The 26,693-nt window shown below is 42.9% G+C and overlaps 2 protein-coding genes and 5 non-coding genes across 13 annotated transcripts in view; 6 read left to right on the top strand and 1 right to left on the bottom strand.

Annotated features, from left to right (window-relative positions):
- The window catches only part of RAD51C (RAD51 paralog C), a 74,785-nt gene extending 68,649 nt beyond the window's left edge, over window positions 1-6,136 (bottom strand). For all 7 annotated transcript variants that reach the window (XR_009630261.2, XM_060757045.2, XM_060757044.2 and 4 more), the window contains exon 1: window positions 6,006-6,136. Coding sequence is in view for 6 of the 7 variants with exons in the window: in XM_060757045.2 (XP_060613028.2) it covers window positions 6,006-6,126 (121 nt within the window). In the remaining variant the exon portion in view is untranslated. The remainder of the gene's footprint in view (window positions 1-6,005) is intronic.
- Window positions 6,137-10,073: 3,937 nt separating this feature from the next.
- The window catches only part of TEX14 (testis expressed 14, intercellular bridge forming factor), a 102,731-nt gene continuing 86,111 nt past the window's right edge, over window positions 10,074-26,693 (top strand). Inside the window, exon 1 of the mRNA XM_067472010.1 lies at window positions 10,074-10,207. Coding sequence (XP_067328111.1) covers window positions 10,078-10,207 — 130 coding nt within the window. The 5' untranslated portion in view covers window positions 10,074-10,077. The remainder of the gene's footprint in view (window positions 10,208-26,693) is intronic.
- On the top strand, window positions 14,204-14,422 carry LOC132763963 (small nucleolar RNA U3). The gene has a single exon (XR_009630295.2). It is a non-coding gene; the product is annotated as a small nucleolar RNA U3 (small nucleolar RNA).
- LOC132763968 (small nucleolar RNA U3) lies at window positions 16,518-16,735 on the top strand. The gene has a single exon (XR_009630300.2). It is a non-coding gene; the product is annotated as a small nucleolar RNA U3 (small nucleolar RNA).
- Window positions 21,590-21,807, top strand: LOC132763964 (small nucleolar RNA U3). The gene has a single exon (XR_009630296.2). It is a non-coding gene; the product is annotated as a small nucleolar RNA U3 (small nucleolar RNA).
- LOC132763962 (small nucleolar RNA U3) lies at window positions 23,925-24,142 on the top strand. Its single transcript, XR_009630294.2, has one exon. It is a non-coding gene; the product is annotated as a small nucleolar RNA U3 (small nucleolar RNA).
- On the top strand, window positions 25,616-25,834 carry LOC132763967 (small nucleolar RNA U3). The gene has a single exon (XR_009630299.2). It is a non-coding gene; the product is annotated as a small nucleolar RNA U3 (small nucleolar RNA).

Raw genomic sequence — 26,693 nt, 5'->3', positions numbered from 1 at the left:
CTTGTTGTCCGAGTAGGATAGTCCTCCAGGGTGGGTCTATAGGTGACTGTGGACCCACCCTGCATCTTCTCCCACATTGAGGGCATTGGTTTCCAGGTGGAAGGCGGTCCCAGTCGGGGTTGGCTTGACGTGCCTTCCTCTTGGCACATTTCTCTCTTTCGCCCTCCATTCGTGCATCTTCAAATTCTGCAGCACTGCTGGTCACAGCTGACCTCCAGCTGGAGTGCTCAAGGCTTCCCAGTTTTCAGTGTCTATGCCAGAGTTTTTAAGGTTGGCTTTGAGCCCATCTTTCAATCTCTTTTCCTGCCTTCCAACATTCCGTTTTCCGTTCCTGAGTTCGGAGTAGAGCAACTGCTTTGGGAGACGGTGGTCGGGCATCCGGACAACGTGACCGGTCCAGCGGAGTTGATGGCGGAGGACCATCGCTTCAATGCTGGTGGTCTTTGCTTCTTCCAGCACGTTGACATTTATCCGCTTGTCTTCCCAAGAGATTAGCTAGAACTCTCTGCCCCGGAGCATGGTGGAGGCTCCTTCTTTGGAAGCTTTTAAACAGAGGCTGGATGGCCATCTGTCAGGGGTGATTTGAATGCAATATTCCTGCTTCTTGGCAGGGGGTTGGACTGGATGGCCCATGAGGTCTCTTCCAACTCTTTGATTCTATGATTCTATAACTACTTTGGGAGACGGTGGTCAGGCATCAGAACAACGTGGCTGGTCCAGTGGACTTGATGGCGGAGGACCATTGCTTCAATGCTGGTGGTCTTTGCTTCTTTCAGCATGCTGACATTTGTCCGCTTGTCTTCCCAAAAGATTTGCAGGATTTTCCGGAGGCAGCGCTGATGAAATTGTTCCAGAAATTGAGTGTGACTCAGTTCTTGTGGGTTTCTTTGGGCTATATGGCCATGTTCTAGAGGCATTTCTCCTGACGTTTCACCTCTGAGGATGCTTGCCATAGATGCAGGCGAAACGTCAGGTGAATGCCTCTAGAACATGGCCATACAGCCCGAAAAAACCCACAAGAACTGAGTGATTCCAGCCATGAAAGCCTTCGACAATAAATTGAGTGTGACGTCTGTAGACAGTCCACATCTCGTAGGCATATAACAGGGTTGGGAGGACAATAGCTTTATAAACAAGCACCTTGGTCTCCCTACTGATGCTTCGGTCCTCAAACATTCTCTGCTTCATTCGGGAAAATGCTGCGCTCACAGAGCTCAGGCGGTGTTGACTTTGGTAGAGAGGTGGCTGCCAAGGTAGTGGAACTGGTCAACATTTTCTAGTGTTACACCATTGAGCTGTATCTCTGGCATTGGAGAGGGATTGGCTGGTGACTGATGGAAGAGGACTTTGGTTTTCTCAATGTTCAGTGACAGGCCGAGCTTCTCGTATGCTTCTGCAAAGGTGTTTAGAGTGGCTTGTAGATCTTCTGAATGTGCACATACGACATTGTCATCAGCATACTGGAGTTCTGTAACAGATGTTGCAAGCTTGGTTTTGGCTTTCAGTCTGCTGAGGTTAAACAGCTTGCCATCTGTTCGGTAGATGATTCCCACCCCATTGGGAAGCTTCCCATTAACAAGATGAACCTGGAATCGGGTGTCATAATAATAATAATAATAATAATAATAATAATAATAATAATAATAATAATCTTTATTTATACCCTGCTACCATCTCCCCAAAGGGGACTCAGGGCAGCTAACATAAGGCCAAGCCCAAAGATACAATACAGCAAAATTAAATACAGAATGTAGACACCCAAAAATTACATCAGAATAAAATACATACAGTAGCAATAATAATAATAATAATAATAATAATAATAATAACACAATGTAATATTGAACAGAATGGGCAGGGCAAATGGACGAGGTAAAATGATAAAACCCTGGATGAGGTAAGAATAGAAAATATGTAATTGAGGGGAGCTCAAAAAGGATAAACAGTGGGGTAGGCTCAGTGGTGTTCCATTGTATTCCTTTGACTATATTTTGGTATACAACTGCAAGAAAGAAAAACTAGAACTCTCTTTTCTTTGTACATTTCAGAAACTGCTGCATTTCCTTGCCGAAGGAAACTGCAATGGAATTCATGCTCCTGATGAGTGAAAGGAAATGGAATTTCCTCAAATATGATATTACAGCGACACCCTGTGGTTAGACCCTCAAATAAATTGGCCATGCATTTCTTAAGAATTCAGGGAACCAATACCCAATGAAACACTTATCCCACCCCCATAAATGGACAATTTAGGAACCTAAAACTAAAACTGCAATTTGCTACAGTGTGATGCAATGTTTGGCGCATTGGACTACAGCTCTAGAGTCTAAAGTTCATATCCCCCTTCATACAACAACAACAACAACAACAATAGTAAAGGTAAAGGTTTTGCCCTGAAGTCTAGTTGTGTCCGACTTTGGGGGTTGGTGCTCATCTCCATTTCTAAGCCGAACAGCTAATGACGTCGAGCATGCCCCCCCCCCCCAAAAGGATGGTGACTTATAGTTCTGCAAAGGACAAAGGTACCAGACTGCACAATAGAGGTTAAGTCTTGGTCAATTTGCCAAGGCCTTAACAACAATGAGGACCCCATGAAACTTCGGGAATAGCTAGACCTTGGGGTCTCTGCCTCTCTCGGGAGCTGTAGTTCTCCAAGGACAGGGAGCAAAGCTTGTTTTCAGAGACACCAGGTCCATTTGGGCCACTCAAGAACTCCTGCCAGGACCTAAAACACCCTTGCGTTTTAGCCATCCCCTATGGACACTCTTTCCCCCCACATGGACAAACCTTATGAAATCTTGCCTTTTATGAACTTTAGATGTATGAAATGTGTTTTCTGATTTCTTTGTGTGGCAGAAGCCTTTCCCTTTTTCTTCTGACCTTTCCCCCCCCTATATACATGAAGAAACTCCACCAAAGGGACAACAAAGCCCCAAACATTCCAGGATTTTTTTTTATCCACAACTTCCTTTTGCATGAACAATAGCGTGGGCAGCTGGTGGCCCTTGGAGGAATTGCCCAGCCCTCAGCTTGCCCCTTTGGCAAAAATCTTAATCATGTTTCCTCCTGAAGGACAAAAGGTCCTCGAAAAACCTTTTGCCTTCGCTCTGATTAACTCAGCTATCTCCACCAAGGGAAAAAAAAAACCCAGTCTACACATGTTGATAGATCAGGCTGACTTTCCCCTTTGTCTCGCCAGCCACATGGCATTTCCTTTGTTCACTCCTTTCCCAGATTCCTTTGTGCTCCCTCATCCCGCCTCCATTTCTCCTGATTGGCTGTCACCACCAGGTGGCAGAGGTCTCCCCATTGGTTCCTATGGACCACTGGAGCTTCCTGACTGGTCCAGAGGCACTGGGGGCAGGGAACAACAGGGAAGCCGGGGCGGGGAGTTTGAACTCTGCAACTTTGAATTTGCTATAAATATGTCTCTGATCAATGTATTGGTATGCTTGTGGGTGAGTTATCCCCGCATTTGCATCTGACTCAGCTGAATCGCTCATTAAACCTCGATGCCTCTTCTTCGCCTTGGCAAGAATCTCATTTCAATTATTAATATTAATAAAATTGCTGGAATCAGGCTTCTCTGACGGCTCGCCAAGGTCATAGACCCTCTTTGGTGCGGTCCTAGGGGTCTCTCTTACTGAGGAGACCCTCCTAAAGTCCGTATTGACTTCACTAGCATTGTCCGTAGACAACTCCAAGGTCATGTGGCTGGCATGACTGTATGGAATGCCATTACCTTCCCGCCAGAGCGGTACCTATTGATCTACTCACATTTGCATGTTTTCGAACTGCTAGGTTGGCAGAAGCTGGGGCTGACAGCGGAAGCTCACGCCACTCCCCGGACTCAAACCTGCAACCTTTCAGTCAACAAGTTTAGCAGCTCAGCGGTTTAACCCACTGTGCCACTGGGGGCTCCCAATAATAATAATAATCATAATCATCATTCAGGATTACTTGGGAGGAAATACTTGCTGAATTGAACACTACTTGTGTCTTAATATTTGCACTAAAATGTGCGATGCAAGGCCAGAAAGTTATTTTTGTTCCTTACAATATGTTCTGTCTACTTGATCTTTATGAAACAAATTGCAATTTTGTGCCAGTCGAACAAAAAGGCAATAAGAGAAGAAGGAGGGGCACAAATGCTCAGCTTCTGATTGACAAAATGAGACTGGAGAATTGCAAAAGCCGCACAATCTCTATACAACTTGGATTGATTACAAAAAGGTTTTGACTCATTGTTGGATTATCAAATGTCTAGATGTCATCGGGGTTTGTGAAAACACTGCCTTATATCCCAGTTCAAAGCAGATATTGTGGGGTTTTCTGCCTAGATATCCTGGGTTAGAGGGCTGTATGGAAGGGCTCTGCGTTATCCGAGTCTATATTGCCCTATATCCCAGTTCAAAGTGGATATCTAGGTTTTCTGCCTAGATATCCTGGGCTATAGGGCTGTATGGAAGGGCTCTGCGTTATCCGAGTCTATACTGCCCTATATCCCAGTTCAAAGCGGATATTTAGGTTTTCTGCCTAGATATCCTGGGCTATAGGGCTGTGTGGAAGGGTTCTGCATTATCTGAGTCCATACTACCCTATATCCCAGTTTAAAGTGGATTTTGTGGGGGTTTTCTGCCTAGATATCCTGGGATATAGGGCTGTATGGAAGGGCCCTGCGTTATCAGAGTCTATACTGCCCTATATCCCAGTTCACAGTGGATATCTAGGTTTTCTGCCTAGATATCCTGGGCTATAGGGCTGTATGGAAGGGCCCTGCGTTATCCGAGTCTATACTGCCCTATATCCCAGTTCAAAGCGGATATTTAGGTTTTCTGCCTAGATATCCTGGGCTATAGGGCTGTGTGGAAGGGTTCTGCATTATCTGAGTCCATACTACCCTATATCCGTTTAAAGTGGATACTGTGGGGTTTTCTGCCTAGATATCCTGGGCTATAGGACTGTATGGAAGGGCCCTGCGTTATCTGAGTCCACACTGCCCTATATCCCAGTTCAGAGTGGATATTGTGGGGTTTTCTGCCTAGATATCCTGGGCTATAGGGCTGTGTGGAAGGGCCCTGAGTTAATTCAGTCCACACTGCCATATATCCCAGTTCAAAGCGGATTTTGTGGGGGGTTTCTGCCTAGATATCCTGGGTTATAGGGCTGTGTGGAAGGGTTCTGCATTATCTGAGTCCACACTGCCCTATATCCCAGTTTAAAGTGGATATTGTGGGGTTTTTTGCCTAGATATCCTGGGTTATAGGGCTGTGTGGAAGGGTCCTGCGTTATCTGAGTCCACACTGCCCACTTTAAAGCAGATATTGCGGGGTTTTCTGCCTGGATATCCTGGGATATAGGGCTGTGTGGAAGGGTCCTGCGTTAACTCAGTCCACACTGCCATATATCCCAGTTCAAAGCGGATATTGTGGGGTTTTCTGCCTAGATATCCTGGGATATAGGGCTGTGTGGAAGGGCCCTGAGTTAACTCAGTCCACACTGCCATATATCCCATTTCAGAGTGGATACTGTGGGATTTTCTGCCTAGATATCCTGGGTTATAGGGCTGTGTGGAAGGGTCCTGCGTTAACTCAGTCCACACTGCCCTATATCCCAGTTCAGAGTGGATACTGTGGGGTTTTCTGCCTAGATATCCTGGGTTACAGGGCTGTGGATATATGGCAGAGTCCACACTGCCATATATCCCAGTTCAAAGCAGATATTGTGGGATTTTCTGCCTAGATATCCTGGGCTATAGGGCTGTGTGGAAGGGTCCTGCATTACCTGAGTCCACACTGCCATATATCCTAGTTTAAAGCGGATATTGTGGGGTTTTCTGCCTAGATATCCTGGGTTAGAGGGCTGTGTGGAAGAGCCCTGCATTATCTGAGTCCACACTGCCATCCATATATCCCAGTTCAAAGGCAGACTTTGGAAAAGCGATTCAAAAAGTGGCGGGAAGTTGGAGCAGGGAAGAAGCTTCCCCTCAGCTTGGTCGCCATTACCTTTACTAAGCTGGCAGGGACCCGTTTCTGTCAGGTCACCCGCCGTTTGGAAACCGGCGGCGATGAGCTTGGCCCTCAGCCCCGGGGCCAGAGGCAAAGTGCCCACATCCCTGGCCTCCATTTTGGAAGGAGGCGTGCCTGAGGGAGAAGAAGGGGAGGGAAAGAGGGCGGGCCTCCATTTTGTTCCTCCCTCAAGATGACGCCATGTTGGGCCAAAGCGCCTGCTTGTTTCCACAAGACTCCATTATGGATATCGTTGTTGTATCCATTCATACACCCACACCACCATTATTATTTTGTGCTTTAACATAGAAAGGTCTGTTTGGCCTTCCAATAAGAGTCATGTATACATTTGTGGGAACATTGTCCCTTCCTTCCACTCAGGCGCCATTCTGTGAGAGGCAGACTGGAGCGTGAGGGCAGCGCGCGCATTGAGGGCAACAGGCGGTTGGCAAGAGCGAGGCCTCGAAGACAACAGCCCCCAAACCGCCGCCATTTTGGGGAGGAACATCCCAGAGAGACCTGGGAAGGCTTAAGGCAGTTCCTGTCCAAAATGTCCCCCAAGAGAGCGTCCTGGTGAAGGCCTTTCTCTCTCTCTCAGTAGGCCTCAAGAGTAAGCCCCACTGAAAGCCAATAAGAATGATAAATTATACAGAATGAAATAATAATACATTATAATGAAATATATATAGAATGATAAGAAATGGTAGATAATTAAATATATGTTAGGTAAAACATTATATATATATATATATATATATTATAATAATGAGGAAATATACTGATAAGAAATGATAGATATAATTCTGTTTTATATATATATATATATATATATCATAATGAGGAAATATAATAAGAAATGATAGATATAATTCTGTTATATATATATATATATATATCATAATAAGGAAATATAATGATAAGAAATGATAAGTATAATTCTGTTATATATATAATTTATAATAATGAGGAAATATAATGATAAGAAATGAGGGACGAGGGACAGGGCCTTCTCGGTGGTGGCCCCTCCTTGCCTGTGCAATGTGCTCCCTGGGGAAATGAGGTCATCAACATCCCTCCTCTCTTTCAGAAGGAAGCTAAAGACCTGGATATGGGACCAGGCCTTTGGGTAAGCTGGCAGATGGATAAAGGACAATGACGACCAGAGTAGGAAAGGACAATGACAATGCTGGATGGATTATGGATTTATTTTATTTGTCGTGTCAGAGCAACCAGTTCATTATATTACATTTCTAACAGAACAAAGCAAACAAACAGAAAAAATACACAACTTGTGAGTTTGGTAGTTGATTAAATGTCCTTTGACCAGTATCTGGCCACTTGGAGTGCCTCTGGTGTTGCCGCAAGAAGGTCCTCCATTGTGCATGTGGCAGGGCTCAGGTTGCATTGCAGCAGGTGGTCAGTGGTTTGCTCTTCTCCACACTCGCATGTCAAAGATTTCCACTTTGTAGCCCCATTTCTGAAGGTTAGCTCTGCATCTCGTGGTGCCAGAGCGCAGTCTGTTCAGTGCTTTCCAAGTCGCACAGTCTTCTGTGTGCCCAGGAGGGAGTCTCTCATTTGGTATCAGCCATTGGTTGAGATTCTGCTAGGTTGGCAGAAGCTGGGGCTGACAGCGGAAGCTCACGGCACTCCCCGGAATCGAACCTGTGACCTTTTAGTCATCAAGCTCAGCAACTCAGCGCTTTAACCTGCTGCTCCGCCAGGTGCTCCTCATATATATATATATATATATATAATAAAATTATGTATAATATAAAATTATATATAAAGTTATTTTGTTTATAATGATAAATCATCATAGATAAATATATGTTAGGTAAAGACATTATTATAAATTATATATATATATATTGTATATTATAGAATTATATATAAATAAATTATGTTTATAATTTTAAGGAATCATAGATAATGAAATATATGTTAGGTACAGACTTTATTATTAATTATAAATATATAATAAAATTCTATATATTATGGAATTATATAAAGTATTACTAATGCTATAGAACAAATCCAGTGAGCGGTGTGTGCTTCCGCTGCCAGCCCAGCTTCTGCCAACCTAGCAGTTCAAAAACATACAAATGTGAGTAGAACAATAAGTACCGCTCCGGCGGGAAGGTAAGGGCGCTGCATGCATGACCTTGGAGGACTCTGTGGATAACGCTGGCTTTTCGGCTTAGAAATGGAGATGAGCACCAACCCCCAGAGTTAGACATGACTGGACTTAATGTCAGGGGAAAACCTTTACTTTTACCTATATCGTACGTATGGTAAAAGTAAAGGTTTTCCTTGATATTAAGTCTAGCTCTGGGGATTGGTGCTCCATTTCTAAGCCAAAGACTGGATCAACGACAAATCAGATAGGATAGGATATATATATAAGTATTATATACATTATTTATTTACTTACGGCATTTCTACCCTGTCTTCCTCACCCCAGAGGAGACAAGGCGGCTTTACATACAGGCAACAATTCGATGTCTTAAAACACAATGTAAACTAGAATTAAATTAATTATTAAATTAAATTAAAGTAGAATTTAAAAGTACATTAAAAAATTAAAACATTACATTCAGAATTAAACACGTAATCCACGAGTGTAATCCGGGCCGTTCCAGTGGTCATTTCACATTGCTCCAAGTCTATCTATTGTACAAGTTCTTTAAAGGCTTGGCCAGAAAGCCATGTTTTCACTCTCTTGCGGAAGGTCAGGAGGGAGGGGGCCGGTCTAATATAACTGAGGAGGGAGTTCCACAGCCGAGGTACCACCACTGAGAAGGACCTGTCTCTCGTCTCTGCCAATCATGCCTGCGAGGGAGGCGGGACCAAGAGTAGGGCCTCTCCAGATGATTTTAAACTCCTCGGTGGTTCATAGAGGGAGATATATTTGGACAGATAAGCTGGGCCAGAACCGCTTAGAGCTTTATAGGCTAAAGCCAGCACTTTGAATTGTGCTCGGTAGCAGATATAATATAATGAAATCTAGTATATATAATTAAATTATTATTACTGTTTGTTTGTTTATACCCCGCTTTTTCTCTCTACAAATGAAACTCAGAAGTGGCTTAGAAACTGCCGGAACTATACTAATGTGGATTCCAGCTCCCTTTCCATTATTAACTGCAATTTGGATTAAAAGTGGGCTTTGTACCAAGTCAATAGGAATAGTCCTTTCCATTCTGTCTATAAATATTTCTATATATATGTATGTGTGTGCACATAGTTTTCTTTCTTTTTTAGCATAATGAGATATGGAGTGTGCAGGTGCATGGGGGATATACATCCGCATTGTAGAATGAATGCAGTTTTGCACCACTTTAAACTGCCTGGGCTCAGTATTATGGCCTCCGAAGAGTTGTAGTTTGGCAACAAATTTAGCCTTCTTTGCCAAAGAGTGGCTTAGCACACTACAAATCCCAGTGGATGGAGCCATGGCAGTTAAAGTGGTGTCTTAAATACGTAATTATGAATATATGTGCGTATGAATATATAAATCTCTCTATATATTACGAATAATAATAGTAACACCAAACAAGCTGACAGAATTGAAAGCACAATTAACAGCCAAGTTGAAAGAGACTCTTTAGGGTCATCTAGTCAAATCCCCTTCTGCAATTTAGCGACACCCAATCAGAATTTAAGAAACCCTGGTCTATGTGAAATAAGCAATAAATCATATATGCCTAAACATATAAGTGTGAGACTTCTATGAGATACCTTTGCCCTTATAAGGGATTCGTGTCAACTCCAGTTTTCCAGTAACACTGAATTCCTGGGTTGCGAAATGGCGCAAGTCTGAAAAGAGTGTCACCAACATGGAACATTTGCAAAGCTCTGCTGTTGATGCACCCATTGAGACTGGATCTGCAGTGCTATATTTCCAATTCAATGCAAATTATCAGGATTCAGAAAGTGGGGTATACGGTAGTGTAGAAGGAGCCTGAGACAACGAGGGGATGTGGTGCAGGAAGAAATGATCTCTGCACCATCCTGTCATCTTCACAGGGTGCTAAAACCTTGTTTGCCCTTCTTTTCCAGACTGAGGAGGATGGCCCATGCCCTCCCCATCCCCTGCCCGGTGCAGATCGGCACAGTGAGAAACGAATCCCTCGAAGCCCGTTTACATGAGTTTGTGAAGCAAGGGAACTACGCCAAAGTGAAGAAGCTCCTCAAAAAAGGCAAGGGAGCCACAGCTTTGGCCTTTGCATTCTCAGTGTTTTTTTCTGTTTCAAATAATTTGAGGGAGAAACTGTCATGGCTCAAGGCTCTGGCTCATAGGAATTGTGCAGTTTGCTAGCCTTCATCGGAGTCAGTTTTAACTATTTAACATATCCTGTTTATTTTGTTTTAATTATGTTCCATGGGTTTTAATATGTGTATGTTCTAACATCTGTTTTGAAGGAATGTATTGTAACATAATGGTTTATTATAACGATGAGCTGTAAGGTGAGGCAGGTAATAAATAAAAAATATTATTTTTGAAAGATAATGCTATTGAAAGACCTTATAGAACTACAACTCCTATGGCCATGGCAGTTTCAACAAGCCTTTGAGAATGACCAGTTCTAGGCCAGCCCCAAACATATTGAATACGGCCTTATACTTCCTACCTATTATCCCGGTCGTCCCTCTAATAGGCCCTGGAAATGAGCAGCCACAGACCAGTCCCTGCTATTGCTGTTAGCCTGTTATAGCATTGTTCTTAATTCCCGGTCCCCTCATATTTTGAGTTTGCACAAGCCTCAGCCCGACCTTTTAATTGCTGTGAACAGGCAGGTGGAAAATAAATAGATTATTGGGCTTCTGTGAATTTTCCAGGCTATATATAAATATAATATTTTTTTTATTTATATACCACTCTGTCTCCCCAAGGGGAGTAAACAGCATAACATAAAATTAAAAAACAAACAAACATAAGCATAATATTATCACAATAACACATATATACTAAAAATAAACCTGCCTGTTCAGAGCAATTAAAAGGCCGTGCTGAGGCTTGTTCAAACTCAAAATATGAGGGGACCGGGAATTAAGTACATTGCTATAACAGGCTAACAGCAATAGCAGGGACTGGTCTGTGGCTGCTCATTTCCAGGGCCTATTAGAGGGATGACCGGGGTAATAGGTAGGAAGTATAAGGCCGTATTCAATATGTTTGGGGATGGGCTAGAACTGGTCATTCTCAAAGGCTTGTTGAAAGCACCATGGCCATGTTCCGGAAGCATTCTCTCCTGACATTTCGCCCACATCTATGGCAGGCCTCCTCAGATGTTGAGAGATCTGTTGGAAACTAGGCAAGTTAGGTTTATATATCTGGAATAATGTCCAGAGTGGGAGATAATAATAATGCCAGGGTGCCAGTTAATAATAATGGTTAATAAAGTGTTAAATAAATTTAAAATTATCACAATCATCATTTGTCCTGCCAGTTAAAGTGGGAAATAAATAGAACATATCATCCTCATCATCCTCATCATCATCTGTCCTGCTATTTAATGTGGGAAATAAATAGAACATAATAATAATAATAATAATAATAATAATAATAATAATAATGCTAACTGCCCTTCCAGTTAAAGTGGGAAATAAATAGAAAATCATCATCATCATCATCATCATCATCATCATCATCATCATCATCATCTACCCTGACAGTTAAAGTGGGAAATAAATAGAAAATTATTATTATCATTATCATCATCTGCCCTGCCAGTTTAAGTGGAAAATAAATAGAACATATTATTACTAGCTGTCCCCTGCCACACATTGCTGTGGCCCAGTCTGTTGATATGGAAAATAAAGTAATGAAAAAGTGTTGGTTTCTAATATATGTAATTCTTTATGCTTGTGGGTAAACAATATTTTTTGCTGTTTCTTTGTCAATGTTGATGTGGAGAGTGTCTGGTTTGCCTACTCTGGAATATGGAACATATAATTGTCCTTCTTCAGGGGTCCCTTTCAAATCTATGATACTATATCGGTATGTGGGTGAATCATATCTATCTATGGCTGGATGTCTCTTTGTCAGGAGGGCTTTGATTACGTTTTCTTGCCCTGGTGAAGGGAGTTGGACTGGATGGCCTTGAGTATTTTCTGTTGGTCATGGGGGTTCTGTGTGGGAAGTTTGGCCCAATTCTGTCATTGGTGGGCTCAGAACACTCTTTGATTGTAGGTGAACTATGAATCCCAGTGACTACAACTCCCAAATGTCAAGGTCTATTTCCCCCAAACTCCATCTGTGTTCATATTTGGGCATATATTCCATATATTCCATATTCGTGCCAAGTTTGGTCCACATCCATCATTGTTGAGTCCATGGTAGTCTCTGGATGTAGGTGAACTACAACTCCCAAAGTCAAGGTCAATGCTCACCAAACCCTTCTGGTGTTTTCTGTTGGTCATGGGAGTCCTGTATGCCCCGGTTGGTTCAATTCTATCATGCTCTTTGATTGTAGGTGAACTATAAATCCCAGCAACTACAACTTCCTATCTATCTATCTATCTATCTATGGCTGGATGGTTCTTTGTCAGGAGGACTTTGATTACGTTTTCTTGCCCCGATGAAGGGAGTTGGATTGGATGGCATTAAGTATTTTCTGTTGGTCATGGGGGTTCTATGTGGGAAGTTTGCCCCAATTCAATTGTTTGTGGGGTTCAGACTGCTCTTTGATTGTAGGTGAACTATGAATCCCAGTGACTACAACTCCAAAATGTCAAAGTCTATTTCCCTCAAACTCCATCTGTGTTCATATTTGGGCGTATTGAGTGCTTGTGCCAAGTTTGGTCCAGATCCATCATTGTTTGAGTCCACAGTGCTCTCTGGATGTAGGTGAACTACAACTCCCAAACTCAAGGTAAATGCCCACTAAACCCTTCCAATATTTCTGTTGGTCATGGGAGTTCTGTGTGCCAAGTTTGGTTCAATTCCATCATTGGTGGAGTTTAGAATACTCTTTGATTGTAGGTGAACTATACATCCCAGCAGCTACAACTCCCAAATGACAAAATCATAATTTTTGAGTGATGGTCACTCCTTGTGTTGTGAGATGTTTTGTTGCCAAATTTGGTGTGATTTCGTTCATTGGTTCTTTTGTTTTTAAGGCACTCATTATGCACAGAGCATATATAGATAGATAGATAGATAGATAGATAGATAGATAGATAGATGTTTTGTTTTGTGTCAGGAGTGACTTGATTGTTGTTGTTGTTATTTTACTGACACAAAAACACAGTATGTCACAGCAAACAAGATCTATATAATGGATTTTGTATCACAAAATCACAAGTTGAACACTTCCCAAGCATCTAGGACTGTGTAATATGCTGTTGTTGCTGCTGTTGTTATTGTTATCTGCTCTGGCGTTTAAAGTGGTAAATAAATAGAGAATTATTATCATTGTTATTATTAACTGCTCTGGCAATTAAAGTGATAAATATATAGATGATGATGATGATGACGATTATTATTATTATTATTATTGGAAGATAATTCTGGAAAATATGCAACTCCTGTGATTCCATAAGCATTGAACCCCAGCATTTCAAACTGGGATCAAACTGTGTTAATTGTGGCCTCTTCACAACTGAGAAGGGTGGTTGCAACCATTGCAAACTCAAGGCTCTTTCAGTGTGGATAAAGATGCTAAATCCCATGCATAAATCTTAGGATGAACACCTGTTTGGACTGCATTCTAATTTTGGACTCCAATTCCCAGAAGCTGGCCTTGGCCGGCTGTGTCTTCTAGGAGGTGTAATCCAAAAGGCAAATGCCTCTGTAGTTTGGGCCCTGTTGTGTGGTTTTGCATTTGAATTCCAGTAATGTCATTCATATTGCAATGAACTTGATCAATGTACTCAGCTCAAGAGAGTGAACATTGTGTGCCGGGTGTGTGAGAGGCGTCAGCTATGCTAATAAGTGGGTGTGGTTTTCTTTAAGTTTTACTGTACTTTCACTGCAGAGCGAGTTAAATGGTTCTTAATGCCACTGGGGCAGCGGGTGGAGTTGGGGTCTTTCATTGCCAGTAACTGACATTGCAAATATGTACAAAATCAGGAATATATGATATCTGGCCTGCAGGCAGAGGATTGCATAGAGAGCCTTTGCTCTGTAGCTTGCACTAACATAGAAAGATAGCTGCGCCGACTGCGACTTTCCAGGAGATTCTACGGAAGTTAAGACTATACTTTCAGGGATCATTTCTATAGTGTCTTACTAGAGAAGTGCATTCAAAAGTGATCGGGCGAGTGAACCACGAGGAGGAGGCAAAGTGTTCTCTTCTGAGCGTGAAGCGAGCTTGCGGGATCCCTTTTTTTGGGTTTCCTGCTTGCTATTGATGACCGTTCTGCTTCCTTCTTGTGAGGAAGTCAGAGGGAGAGAACACAGGCTGAGTGGTTCACTCACACATTTTTTAACTAGTAATAAAAACAGATATGAGACATGAACCTCTGAATTTGCCCAAACCTTCATGTCATTGTTGTTACTTTTGTGTTCATTTTTTGTTGACATAGTGTGTATCATGTGCAACCATTTTTGAACTGATTACATATATCCAGTTTTGCATGTAAACAAAGAGGTGATGTAACAAAACTTGAAAAAAAATCTATTCCAGGTTTGAAATTGTTATTCCTGTTTAATTGTGTGTTGCTTACTTTGAAAACAGTTGCTCTACTCCAGAAACATTGTTTTTGTGGTGTTGAATGCTTTCATGGCCAGAAGATGTGGGCAAAATGTCAGGAGAGAATGCTTCCGAGACATGGCCATATAGCCCAAAAACTCACAGGACCTTTATGTTGTACTAGCCGTCCCCTGCCACGCGTTGCTGTGGCGCAGTCTGCGCATACGTGTTTTGTGTGTGTATATATTTGTGTCTGTGTATATATGTGTGTTTGCATATATGTGTGTGTGTGGTTTTGTGCATGCGTTGTAATGTAATTTTTGTTTCTTGGCTTTTTAAGTCTCTTCTGCTGTGTTTTACAGTGTTTTTATGAGTGTTTGTCACTTGTAGGCCTGAGAGGTGTATTGTGTCCAAATTTGGTGTCAATTTGTCCAGTGGTTTTTGAGTTATGTTAATCCCACGAATGAACATTACATTTCTATTTATATAGATTGGTTGATACTATGAGATATTCATTGAAAAAGTACAGCAAAATGAGCTATAGCAGCATGTTCTTCACAAACAAAGTTTTTGCATTTTAAGAAATGTGTGCCATGTTTTTTGTGATAGAACTAATTAGGAAATGTCATTGAAAACCCAGGAACAAAAATTATTTTACATAGTGTTGCTGTTCAATAAATAATTCTTTAAAATATTTTAACAGTATTGTACTTGCTGTAATTTATGAGCTCCCTGAGTCCCAGCTGTGTTTTAAACGTTGTTCTGCATACTTTAATACTTACTTTATAGAAATGGCTAATAATAAGTGTTGGGTTGTTGTAGGTTTTTCCAGGCTATATGGCCATGTTCTGGAGGCAGTTTTTCTCCTGACGTTTCGCCTGCATCTATGGCAAGCATCCTCAGAGGTAGTGAGGTCTGTTGGAAGTAGGAAAAATTGGTTTTATATATCTGTGGAATGACCAGGGTGAGACAAAGGACTTTTGTCTTCTGGGGCTAGCTGTAAATGTTTCAGCTGATCACCTTGATTTGCATTCAATGGCTTGGAAGCGCCTGGGGGGAATCTTTTGTTGAGAGTGTATTAATAAGTGTATTTGAAGGGATGTTTAAGATTATTGTGGGTTTTATTTGGTATTTTGTAACCTTTCTTGAGCTACGAGGAGACTTGGGTAAGAAATACAACGATTGGGTTGCTGTGAGTTTTCCGGGCTGTATGGCCATGTTCCAGACACAGTCAATATGTCACAACTTCTGAGGATGGCTGCCCTAGATGTGGGCGAAATGTCAGGAAAGAATGCTTCCTGAACATGGCCATACAGCCCGGAAAATTCACAGCAACCCGGTCATTCCGACCATAAAAACCTTCGACAACACATAAAATATAATTATTGGTATTATTATTCAGATAATTTATTGTATTATAAAAAGTCTATGTTATTATTATTTACAGAATTATTGTATTATAAAAAGTGTATGCATCATATTTAGTAGCATAGTAGGGGATGCTGCACTGTCAATGTCTGGCACAGAAAAAGCCAATGTCAGGGCCAATAACAACAGCCATGAGTGGCCTACTCATCCCCTTGGTTTTTGTGACCCAGCCCCAAAGAGCCTGCAGAGAAGGCGGTGCTTGAGGGAGGAATCATGCTAAAGAGCCCAGGTTCATTCTCCCCTCCCCTGTGCTGCTCAGGATTTACTCCAAGCATGAAATGTTAAAATTGGGGAAAGATCTTCACTTGGGAGATTTGATGATAGTCAATTTGTATTTTGTGTTGCTTTCCCTGTGCAGAGGCAAAGCATGGCTTGGGAAGGTGGTCACTATGAGTTTGGAGCTGGGCAAGAGAGGCAGGCCCAGTGGATTGAATGGGGAATCCTTAAGACTATACTTTCAGGGATCATTTCTATAGTGTCTTACTAGAGAAGTGCATTCGAAAGTGATCGGGCGAGTGAACCACGAGGAGGAGGCAAAGTGTTCTCTTCTGAGCGCGAAGCGAGCTTGCGGGATCCCTTTTTTGGGTTTCCTGCTTGCTATTGATGACCGCTCTGCTTCCTTCTTGTGAGGAAGTCAGAGGGAGAGAACACAGGCTGAGTGGTTTGCCAATATTTTTTCTTCAGTTTCTAAGAACAGTTTCCTTGTTAACTTATTTATGATTTATGATGACCATAATGAAGGTTGAGAGCTTTTTCCATTAGCTGTATTTCTACAGTGAACTAGCTTTTTTGTCACAAAGAAGCATTAGAAATAGTTATTGTCGGATGTGTTGTGGCATGCTCAGAGTTTGAGAAGTCTGTTGGAAAACTAAAAAAACAGGGCAACTCTTGACAGGAAACTATCAGGGCCAGCTAACACCTTTGGATGTGGAGGTTCCTTTGGACGTTTTCCAGCAGAGGCTGGATGGCCATTATTATTATTATTAGGTTCTTGTGGGTTTTTTCGGGCTATATGGCCATGTTCTAGAGGCATTTTCTTCTGACGTTTCGCCTGCATCTATGGCAAGCATCCTCAGATGTAGTGAGGTCTGTTGGAATTAGGAAAATGGGTTTATATATCTGTGGAATGACTGGGGTGGGGCAAAGAGCTCTTCTCTGATGGAGCTAGGTGTGAATGTTTCAATTGACCACCTTCATTAGCATTTGAAGGCCTGGCTGAGCCTGGGAAAATGTTTTGTTGAGAGGTGTTAAGATGTGCCTGGTTGTTCCTCTCTGCTGTTTTGCTGTTGTAATTTTAGAGTTTTTTAATACTGGTAGCCAGATTTTGTTCATTTTCATGGTTTCCTCCTTTCTGTTGAAATTGTCCACATGCTTGTGGATTTCAATGACTTCTCTGTGTAGTCTGAGAAGCCATTATTATTATTATTATTATTATTAACTTTATAAACCTTATTTGTACCCCGCTAACTTCTCCCGAAGGACTCGGTGCGGCTTACAAAGGCCAAGGCCTCGATAAAAACAACAGCATAACAAATACAACAATAAACTCAAAAAGCAAACCAATAAACATTAAAGCAATAACAGTAAACATTAAACAATAACATCATGACACATTTAAAAACTAAGGCCATCTGTTGGGGGTACTTTGAATGCGATTTTCCTGTTTCTTGGCAGAATGGGGTTGGACTGGATGGCCTACGAGGTCTCTTTCAACTATGATTCCCCCAAGTAGGAAGCAGCTAGTCTTTGAATCTGCAAGGCCATTCAATGCTAATCAGGGTGCCCAGTTGGAACGTTCACATTTGCCTCAAGCAGACAAGAGTTCTTTCTCCTACCCTGGACATTATTCCACAAACATATAAACCTCACTTGCCTCTTTCCAACAGACCTTGCAACCTCTGAGGATGCCTACCATAGATGTGGGCGAAACGTCAGGAGGAAATGCCTCTGGAACATGGCCACACAGCCTGGAAAACTCACAGCAATCTAGTTGTTTGGTTTTGCATTTTAGGAATGCTCTCCTTGGAAATACATATGGCTGCCAGACGGTCAGATCCATGTGGTCCTTTCTTTCTTTATGCAAGTGGACTACAATTCCCAGCATTCAGGTGCAATCCCCCCAAACCCATCAGTACAAAAAGTTGGTCATGCCGAATATATATGCCAAAATTGGTCCAGATCTGTTGTTGGTGGGAGTCACAGGAATTGGGACCCATCTTGGAAAATTGGGACTAATTCATCCATATGTTCACATAATATAATATAATATAATATAATATAATATAATATAATATAATATAATATAATATAATATAATATAATTAATATAATATAATAATTATTATAAATATAATATAATACAATACAGTATAATATACGGAGACTAGCTTAGGTACCCAGCAATGCCCAGGTTAGGTATTTGGTAAAGATAAACATTAAATTGGTGATTGTATGATAAGATGCAGATAAAATACAAGAATTCAATTTTTTTGCAGTGTTCTCAATGAGAGCGTTCTGAAATTCCATACCTCTTGAACAACTCTGCTGCATTAGTTAGTGAGACTATTGCAAGTTTTATTCTTCAGATTATTCATTTGCAATCACGTTTCTCTTTTTTGTTTAATCCACAACTTCATTTTGTTACGCATGCCTGCGCTGTGATGTTGTTCGGGTACGCAAATAAAGGCTGTTGTTGTTGTTGTTGTTAAACATTAAAATAGTCATTGTGTTTTTAGAGGCTTTCATGGGTTGTTGTATCTTTTCCGGGCTGTCTGGACATGTTCCAGAAGCATTCTCTCCTGACGTTTCACCCACACCTATGGCAGGCACCCTCAGAGGTTGTGAGGTCTGTTGGAAACCAGGCAAGTGGGGTTTATGTATCTGTGGAATGATGTCCAGGGTGAGAGAAAGAACACTTGTGTGTTTGAGGTAGGTGTGGATGTAGCAGTTGGCCACCTTGATTAGCATTTGATGGCCTAACAGTTTTCAAGGTTTGCTGCTTCCTGCCTGGGGGGAATCACAATCTCACAACCTCTGAGGATGCCTGGCATAGATGCGGGCAAAATATCAGGAGAGAATGCTTCTGGAACATGGCCATACACCCCAGAAAACACACACATGTAGGTAAACAACAACTCCCATGTCATTGCCCCCAAACTGCATCAGTAGGTCACGTTGCTCATGATGGGTCTGTGTGTCAAGTTTGGTCCAGATCCATTGTTGGCGGGAGTCACAGGGCTCCCTGGATGTGGGAGCCAAATTGGAAAATATATAGAAACATAGATAGATAGATACATGGAAAGAGCAATAGATACATACAAACATATTTCCACTTTTATACATATGTAGATTAATTAAAAATCTGTTTAATAGGGTTATACATATTTGGCCATGAATCCCTGGACTGAGTCATTGCCTTGAGTTGTAGAAAAGGCAGAGAGGAACAGAGAAAAAATGTGGAAGTGCCTTAAGATTGCATCTAGACCAGGCATGAGCCAACTTCAGCCCTCCAGGTGAACTCCCACAATTCCAAAAAAGCCTACTGGCTGTTAGGAATTGTGGAAGTTGAAGTCCAAAACACCTGGAGGGCCGAAGTTGGCTCATGCCTGGTCTAGATGTTGGCTGTTAGGAATTGTGGGAGTTGAAGTCCAAAACACCCAGAGGGCCGAAGTTTGGCCCATGCCTGGTCTAGATGCCAGCTGTTAGGAATTGTGGAAGTCCAAAACCCTTGGAGGGCCAAAGTTGGCTCATGCCTGGTGTAGATGCCAGCTGTTAGGAACTGTGGAAGTCCAAAACACCTGGAGGGCCGACATTGGCTCATGCTTGGTCTCGCTGGCGGCTGTTAGGAATTGTGGGAGTTGAAGTCCAAAACACCTGGAGGGCCAACGTTGGCTCATGTTTGGTCTCGATGCTGGTTGTTAGGAATTGTGGGAGTTGAAGTCCAAAACACCTGGAGGGCCGACGTTGGCTCATGTTTGGTCTCGATGCTGGTTGTTAGGAATTGTGGGAGTTGAAGTCCAAAACACCTGGAAGGTTGAAGTTGGCTCATACCTGGACTAGATGCCGGTTGTTAGGAATTGTGGGAGTTGAAGTCCAAAACACCTGGAGGGTCGACGTTGGCTCCTGTTTGGTCTCGATGCCGGCTGTTAGGAATTGTGGGAGTTGAAGTCCAAAACACCTGGAGGGCCGACATTGGCTCATGTTTGGTCTTGATGCCGGCTGTTAGGAATTGTGGGAGTTGAAGTCCAAAACACCTGGAGGGCCAACGTTGGCTCATGTTTGGTCTCGATGCTGGTTGTTAGGAATTGTGGGAGTTGAAGTCCAAAACACCTGGAGGGCCGACGTTGGCTCATGTTTGGTCTCGATGCTGGTTGTTAGGAATTGTGGGAGTTGAAGTCCAAAACACCTGGAAGGTTGAAGTTGGCTCATACCTGGACTAGATGCCGGTTGTTAGGAATTGTGGGAGTTGAAGTCCAAAACACCCGGAGGGCCGACGTTGGCTCATGTTTGGTCTCGATGCCGGCTGTTAGGAATTGTGGGAATTGAAGTCCAAAACACCTGGAGGGCCAACGTTGGCTCATGTTTGGTCTCGATGCTGGTTGTTAGGAATTGTGGGAGTTGAAGTCCAAAACACCTGGAGGGCCGACGTTGGCTCATGTTTGGTCTCGATGCTGGTTGTTAGGAATTGTGGGAGTTGAAGTCCAAAACACCTGGAAGGTTGAAGTTGGCTCATACCTGGACTAGATGCCGGTTGTTAGGAATTGTGGGAGTTGAAGTCCAAAACACCCGGAGGGCCGACGTTGGCTCATGTTTGGTCTCGATGCCGGCTGTTAGGAATTGTGGGAATTGAAGTCCAAAACACCTGGAGGGCCGTTGTTGGCTCATGTTTGGTCTCCATGCTGGCTGTTAGGAATTGTGGGAATTGAAGTCCAAAACACCCGGAGGGCCGACCTTGTCTAGACTGTAGTATTGATATGGTTTAGTGCCTCTTTGTCTGCTATGGCTCAAGGCTATGGAATCCTGGGAGTTGTTGTTTTGTAAGCCTCCTCTGTCGGTGTTGTGGCTTTCCCCAAACTCCAACTCCCATTATTCCAGAGTGATGCCAAACAATATTAGCTTGGCATTGTGTGCCTTTGCAAAAGTGGGGAGCAGAGCAGAGCGCCCTCGTGTGATGAGAGCCAGCCATTCCTTCATTCTTTCCAAAGCTGATTCGCCTTTCTACCGCTAGGTGTCGTTCTCCGGTTTCCAAACAAGATCCAGCCCGTGCCTGATTGGCTTCCTAGCTTGCTCTATGCAAATATAAAACCCAGAGAGGATTGTGGGTCCGGTGCCGGTTCGGAAGAAAATACCCGATTGGAAAGGCGTTCGTCCAAATTAAATTCCCCGGGAAACAGGGCGCGCAAAGTTTTCGTCCGAAGGAGCGATTTCCTTGGAAAGGAGCACTATCGCTCCGAGGTTGCTGTGACCTTGAGAACGGGCAGGAAGAGTCGGGGTCCGAGGGCTGAGCAGGAAAACTTTAAGACTATACTTTCAGGGATCATTTCTATAGTGTCTTACTAGAGAAGTGCATTCGAAAGTGATCGGGCGAGTGAACCACGAGGAGGAGGCAAAGTGTTCTCTTCTGAGCGCGAAGCGAGCTTGTGGGATCCCTTTTTTGGGTTTCCTGCTTGCTATTGATGACCGTTCTGCTTCCTCCTTGTGAGGAAGTCAGAGGGAGAGAACACAGGCTGAGTGGTTCACTCACACCCTTTTTTTGACGAGTAATAAAAACAGACCTTATTCCTAATATAAGTTGGTGGTTGGAATCCAGGGAGTGGGGTGACTTTGGGGGGAAATGGATATTCACATTTGTAAGTTGAACTTGCTGGGAGTTATAGTTCACCTACAATCAAAGAGTATTCTGATCTCCACCAGTGATGGAGTTGAAACAAACGTGGCATGACCCATGACCAACAGAAAACACTAGAAGGGTTTGATGGGCATTGACCTTGAGTTTGGGAGTTGTAGTTCACCTACAACTGTGTGCTCAATGATGGATCTTGACCAAACTTGGCAGGAATACTCCATATGACCAAATGTGAACACTGATGCAGATTGGGGGAAATAGTCCTTAACATTTGGGAGTTGTAGTTGCTGGGATTTATAGTTCACCTACAATCACAGAGCATTCTGAACCCCATCAATGATAGAATTGGGCCAAACCTCCCATACAGAACCCCCATGTGGACCACAGCCACACGTGGCAGTAATGACAATAAAAACTTTATTTATATTCCACCCTATCTCCCCAGGACACGCAGGGCGGATTCCAACAAATAAAAAAGCAAGCATTCAATGCATCATAGAATCATAGAGTTGGAAGAGACCTCATGGGCCACCCAGTCCAACCCCATTCTGCCAAGAAGCAGGAACATCGCATTCAAATCACTCCTGACAGATGGCCATCCAGCCTCTGTTTAAAAGCTTCCAAAGAAGGAGCCTCCACCACACTCCGGGCAGAGAGTTCCACTGCTGAACGGCTCTCACAGTCAGGAAGTTCTTCCTCGTGTTCAGATGGAATCTCCTCTCTTGTAGTTTGAAGCCATTGTTCCATTGCGTCCTAGTCTCCAAGGAAGCAGAAAACAAGCTTGCTCCCTCCTCCCTGTGGCTTCCTTTCACATATTTATACATGGCTATCATATCTCCTCTCAGCCTTCTCTTCTTCAGGCTAAACATGCCCAGCTCTTTAAGCCGCTCCTCATAGGGCTTGTTCTCCAGACCCTTGATCATTTTAGTCGCTCTCCTCTGGACACATTTCAGCTTGTCAATATCTCTCTTCAATTGTTGTGCCCAGAATTGGACACAATATTCCAGGTGTGGTCTAACCAAGGCAGAATAGAGGGGTAGCATTACTTCCCTGGACCTAGACACTATGCTCCTATTGATGCAGGCCAAAATCCTATTGGCTTTTTTTGCCGCCACATCACATTGTTGGCTCATGTTTAACTTGTTGTCCACAAGGACTCCAAGATCTTTTTCAGTATAATAACAAATACAAACATAACAGCCCAAAATAACCCCACCGGTGGCACAGTGGGTTCAACCCCTGTGCTGGCAGGACTGAAGACCGACAGGTCGCAGGTTCGAATCTGGGGAGAGCGTGGATGAGCTCCCTCTATCAGCTCCAGCTCCTCATGCGGGGACATGAGAGAAGCCTCCCACAAGGATGATAAAAACATCAAATCATCCAGGCGTCCCCTGGGCAACGTCCTTGCAGACAGCCAATTCTCTCACACCAGAAGCGACTTGCTCCTGACACAACAAAAAAACAAACAAACTATAAATAAAATAAAATGTAACCTATCAAAAATGATATCTAACATAAAACCTAAACATAACACATCCACATTAATTTACAGAAACCAACAAGGGTTGACTCAGAATGTTTCTTTTTTCCTCTGAAGGAAACTGCATGACTTTTGGGAGTAGGCTGGAGAGACATAAACCAGAGTTAGAGTCCCAAGGATTGTCATTTTGACTACATTTTTGGTCTGGTAACAGTTTCACAACCAGATAAACCAGTTGAATGTGTTAATCTTGAAGGTGCCACGGGATTCAGGAGAGGCTGTGTTTAGGGAGGGGTCTTATGCAAATAGTCCCAGGTTCATTTCTCCTCCTCCTGCGGCTTGTTATACTTATTCTGAACACTGTTTCCCCATGTTTGGTAAAAGAACTGTTTGCTACTGAGGCTTGAAGCATGTTGTTTTTATTATTTTTGTTTCTTGGAAAGGCAAAGTGTACGAGAGAGCATGGTCGCTGTGATGTTGGGAGTCGGGCAAGAGAGACAGGCCCGTGGATTGAATGGGGAACCTTTAAGACTATACTTTCAGGGATCATTTCTATAGTGTCTTACTAGAGAAGTGCATTCGAAAGTGATCGGGCGAGTGAACCACGAGGAGGAGGCAAAGTGTTCTCTTCTGAGCGCGAAGTGAGCTTGCGGGATCCCTTTGGTGGGTTTCCTGCTTGCTATTGATGACCGTTCTGCTTCCTTCTTGTGAGGAAGTCAGAGGGAGAGAACACAGGCTGAGTGGTTCGCTCACATATCTTTTTAAATGAGTGAGGAAAAACAGGCTTTATTCTAATATAATAATATAATGTAATTATATAATATAACAATATTATAATAATATAATAGCATGTGTTATAAAGCAGCCATAGAGCAGTGCTACCATTAAACTATTATGTAATTTGTTAACCAGATGGGTTCTACTGGTAGTTTCCCTTCAGGAGTCACTTAAGGGACCATTGGCTCTATGGGTCTTATTTTTATTTTATTCCCTTTCCCCACGGTTTTGTGTGGAAAGAACACAGGCTGAGTGGTTCATTCTTTTTCATATTTTTTTGAACGAGTAATAAAAACAGGCATTAGACATGAATCTCTGAATTTGCCCAAACCTTCATGTTATTGTGACTTTTGTGTCCATTTCCGCTTTGGTTAGACCACACCTGGAATATTGTGTCCAATTCTGGGCACCACAATTCAAGAGAGATATTGACAAGCTGGAATGTGTCCAGAGGAGGGCGACTAAAATGATCAAGGGTCTGGAGAACAAGCCCTATGAGGAGCGGCTTAAGGAGCTGGACATGTTTAGCCTGAAGAAGAGAAGGCTGAGAGGAAATATGATAGCCATGTATAAATATGTGAGAGGAAGTCACAGGGAGGAGGGAGCAAGCTTGCTTTCTGCTTCCCTGGAGACTAGGACACGAAACAATGGCTTCAAACTACAAGAAAGGAGATTCCATCTGAACATGAGGAAGAACTTGCTGACTGTGAGAGTCGTTCAGCAGTGGAACTCTCTGCCCCGGAGTGTGGTGGAAGCTTTTAAACAGAGGCTGGATGGCCATCTGTCAGGGGTGATTTGAATGCCTCTGTTTAATAGCTTCCAAAGAAGGAGCCTCTACTAACCAGTATATGCAACCATGATCATGAACTTTAAACTTGTGTCTTGTGTTTTAATTTTTGTTCTTCTTATTTTAATATGCACTTTATAGAAATATTTATTTATTTACGATATTTATAGCTCGCCTTTCTCAGCCATACGGCGACTCAGGGCAGGTTACAGATTGGCACAATTCGATGTCAGGCATTCATAAAAGTGCCATTAAAAACAATCAACATTTTAAGGGATGCTGCATTGCCAATGGATAAGTCTGGCCCAGAAAAAGCCTATGTCAGGGCCAATAACAACCGCCATGGGTGACCTACTCATCACCTTGGTTTTCGTGACTCAGCCTGAAGAGTCTGTAGAGAAGGCGGTGCTTGAGGGAGGAGTCATGCTAAAGAGCCATGTTCATTCTCCCCTTCCCTGTGCTGGTCAGGATTTACTCCAAGCATTAAATGTTAAAATTGGGGAAAGATCTTTGCTTGGGAGATTTGATGATGGTCAATTTGTATTTGGTGTTGCTTTCCCTATGCAAAGGCAAGGCATGGTTTGGGAGGGTGGTCACTGTGACTTGGGAGCCGGGCAAGAGAGGCAGGCACTGAGGGTTGAGCAGAGAAAGTTTAAGACTATACTTTCAGGGATCATTTCTATAGTGTCTTACTAGAGAAGTGCATTCGAAAGTGATCGGGCGAGTGAACCACGAGGAGGAGGCAAAGTGTTCTCTTCTGAGCGCGAAGCGAGCTTGCGGGATCCCTTTTTTTGGGTTTCCTGCTTGCTATTGATGACCGTTCTGCTTCCTTCTTGTGAGGAAGTCAGAGGGAGAGAACACAGGCTGAGTGGTTCGCTCACATATCTTTTTGAACGAGTAATAAAAACAGATATTAGACTTGAACATCTAAATTTGCCCAAACTTTCATGTTATTGTTGTTACTTTTGTGTTCATTTTTTGTTGATATAGTATGTATCACATGCAACATTTTTTTAACTGAGTGCATATATACAGTTGTACATGTAAACAAAGAGGCAATGACATTATGTAACAAAATTTGAAAAACATTCTCTGCCTGATGTATTTTCCTAGTTCCAACACACCTCACTACCTCTGAGGATATTTATTTATTTGTCGTGTCAGGGCAACCAGTCAATTATATTACATTTCTAACAGAACAAAGCAAACAAACAGACAAAATACAAAATTTGTGAGTTTGGTAGTTGATTAAATATCCTTTGACCAGTATCTGGCCACTTGGAGTGCTTCTGGTGTTGCTGCAAGAAGGTCCACCATGGTGCATGTGGCAGGGCTCAGGTTGCATTGCAGCAGGTGGTCAGTGGTTTACTCCTCTCCGCACTCGCATGTCAAGGATTCCACTTTGTAGCCCCATTTCTGAAGGTTGGCTCTGCATCTCGTGGTGCCAGAGCGCAGTCAGTTCAGCACCTTCCAAGTCGCCCAGTCCTCTGTTCCCAGGGGGGAGTCTCTCATTTGGTATCAGCCATTGGTTGAGGTTCTGGGTTTGAGCCTGCCACTTTTGGACTCTCGCTTGCTGAGATGTTCCAGCAAGTGTCTCTGTAGATCTTAGAAAACTATTTCTAGATTTAGGTCATTGACATGCTGGCTGATACCCAAACAGGGGATGAGCTGGAGATGTCTCTGCCTTGGTCCTTTCACTATTGGCTGCTACTTCCCGGCGGATGTCAGGTTG

This window comes from Anolis sagrei, chromosome 11, assembly GCF_037176765.1.
Source record: "Anolis sagrei isolate rAnoSag1 chromosome 11, rAnoSag1.mat, whole genome shotgun sequence".
Taxonomy (NCBI): domain Eukaryota; kingdom Metazoa; phylum Chordata; class Lepidosauria; order Squamata; family Dactyloidae; genus Anolis; species Anolis sagrei.
The sequence above is the reverse complement of the archived record's forward strand: the minus strand, read 5'-3'. Positions and strand labels throughout refer to the sequence as shown.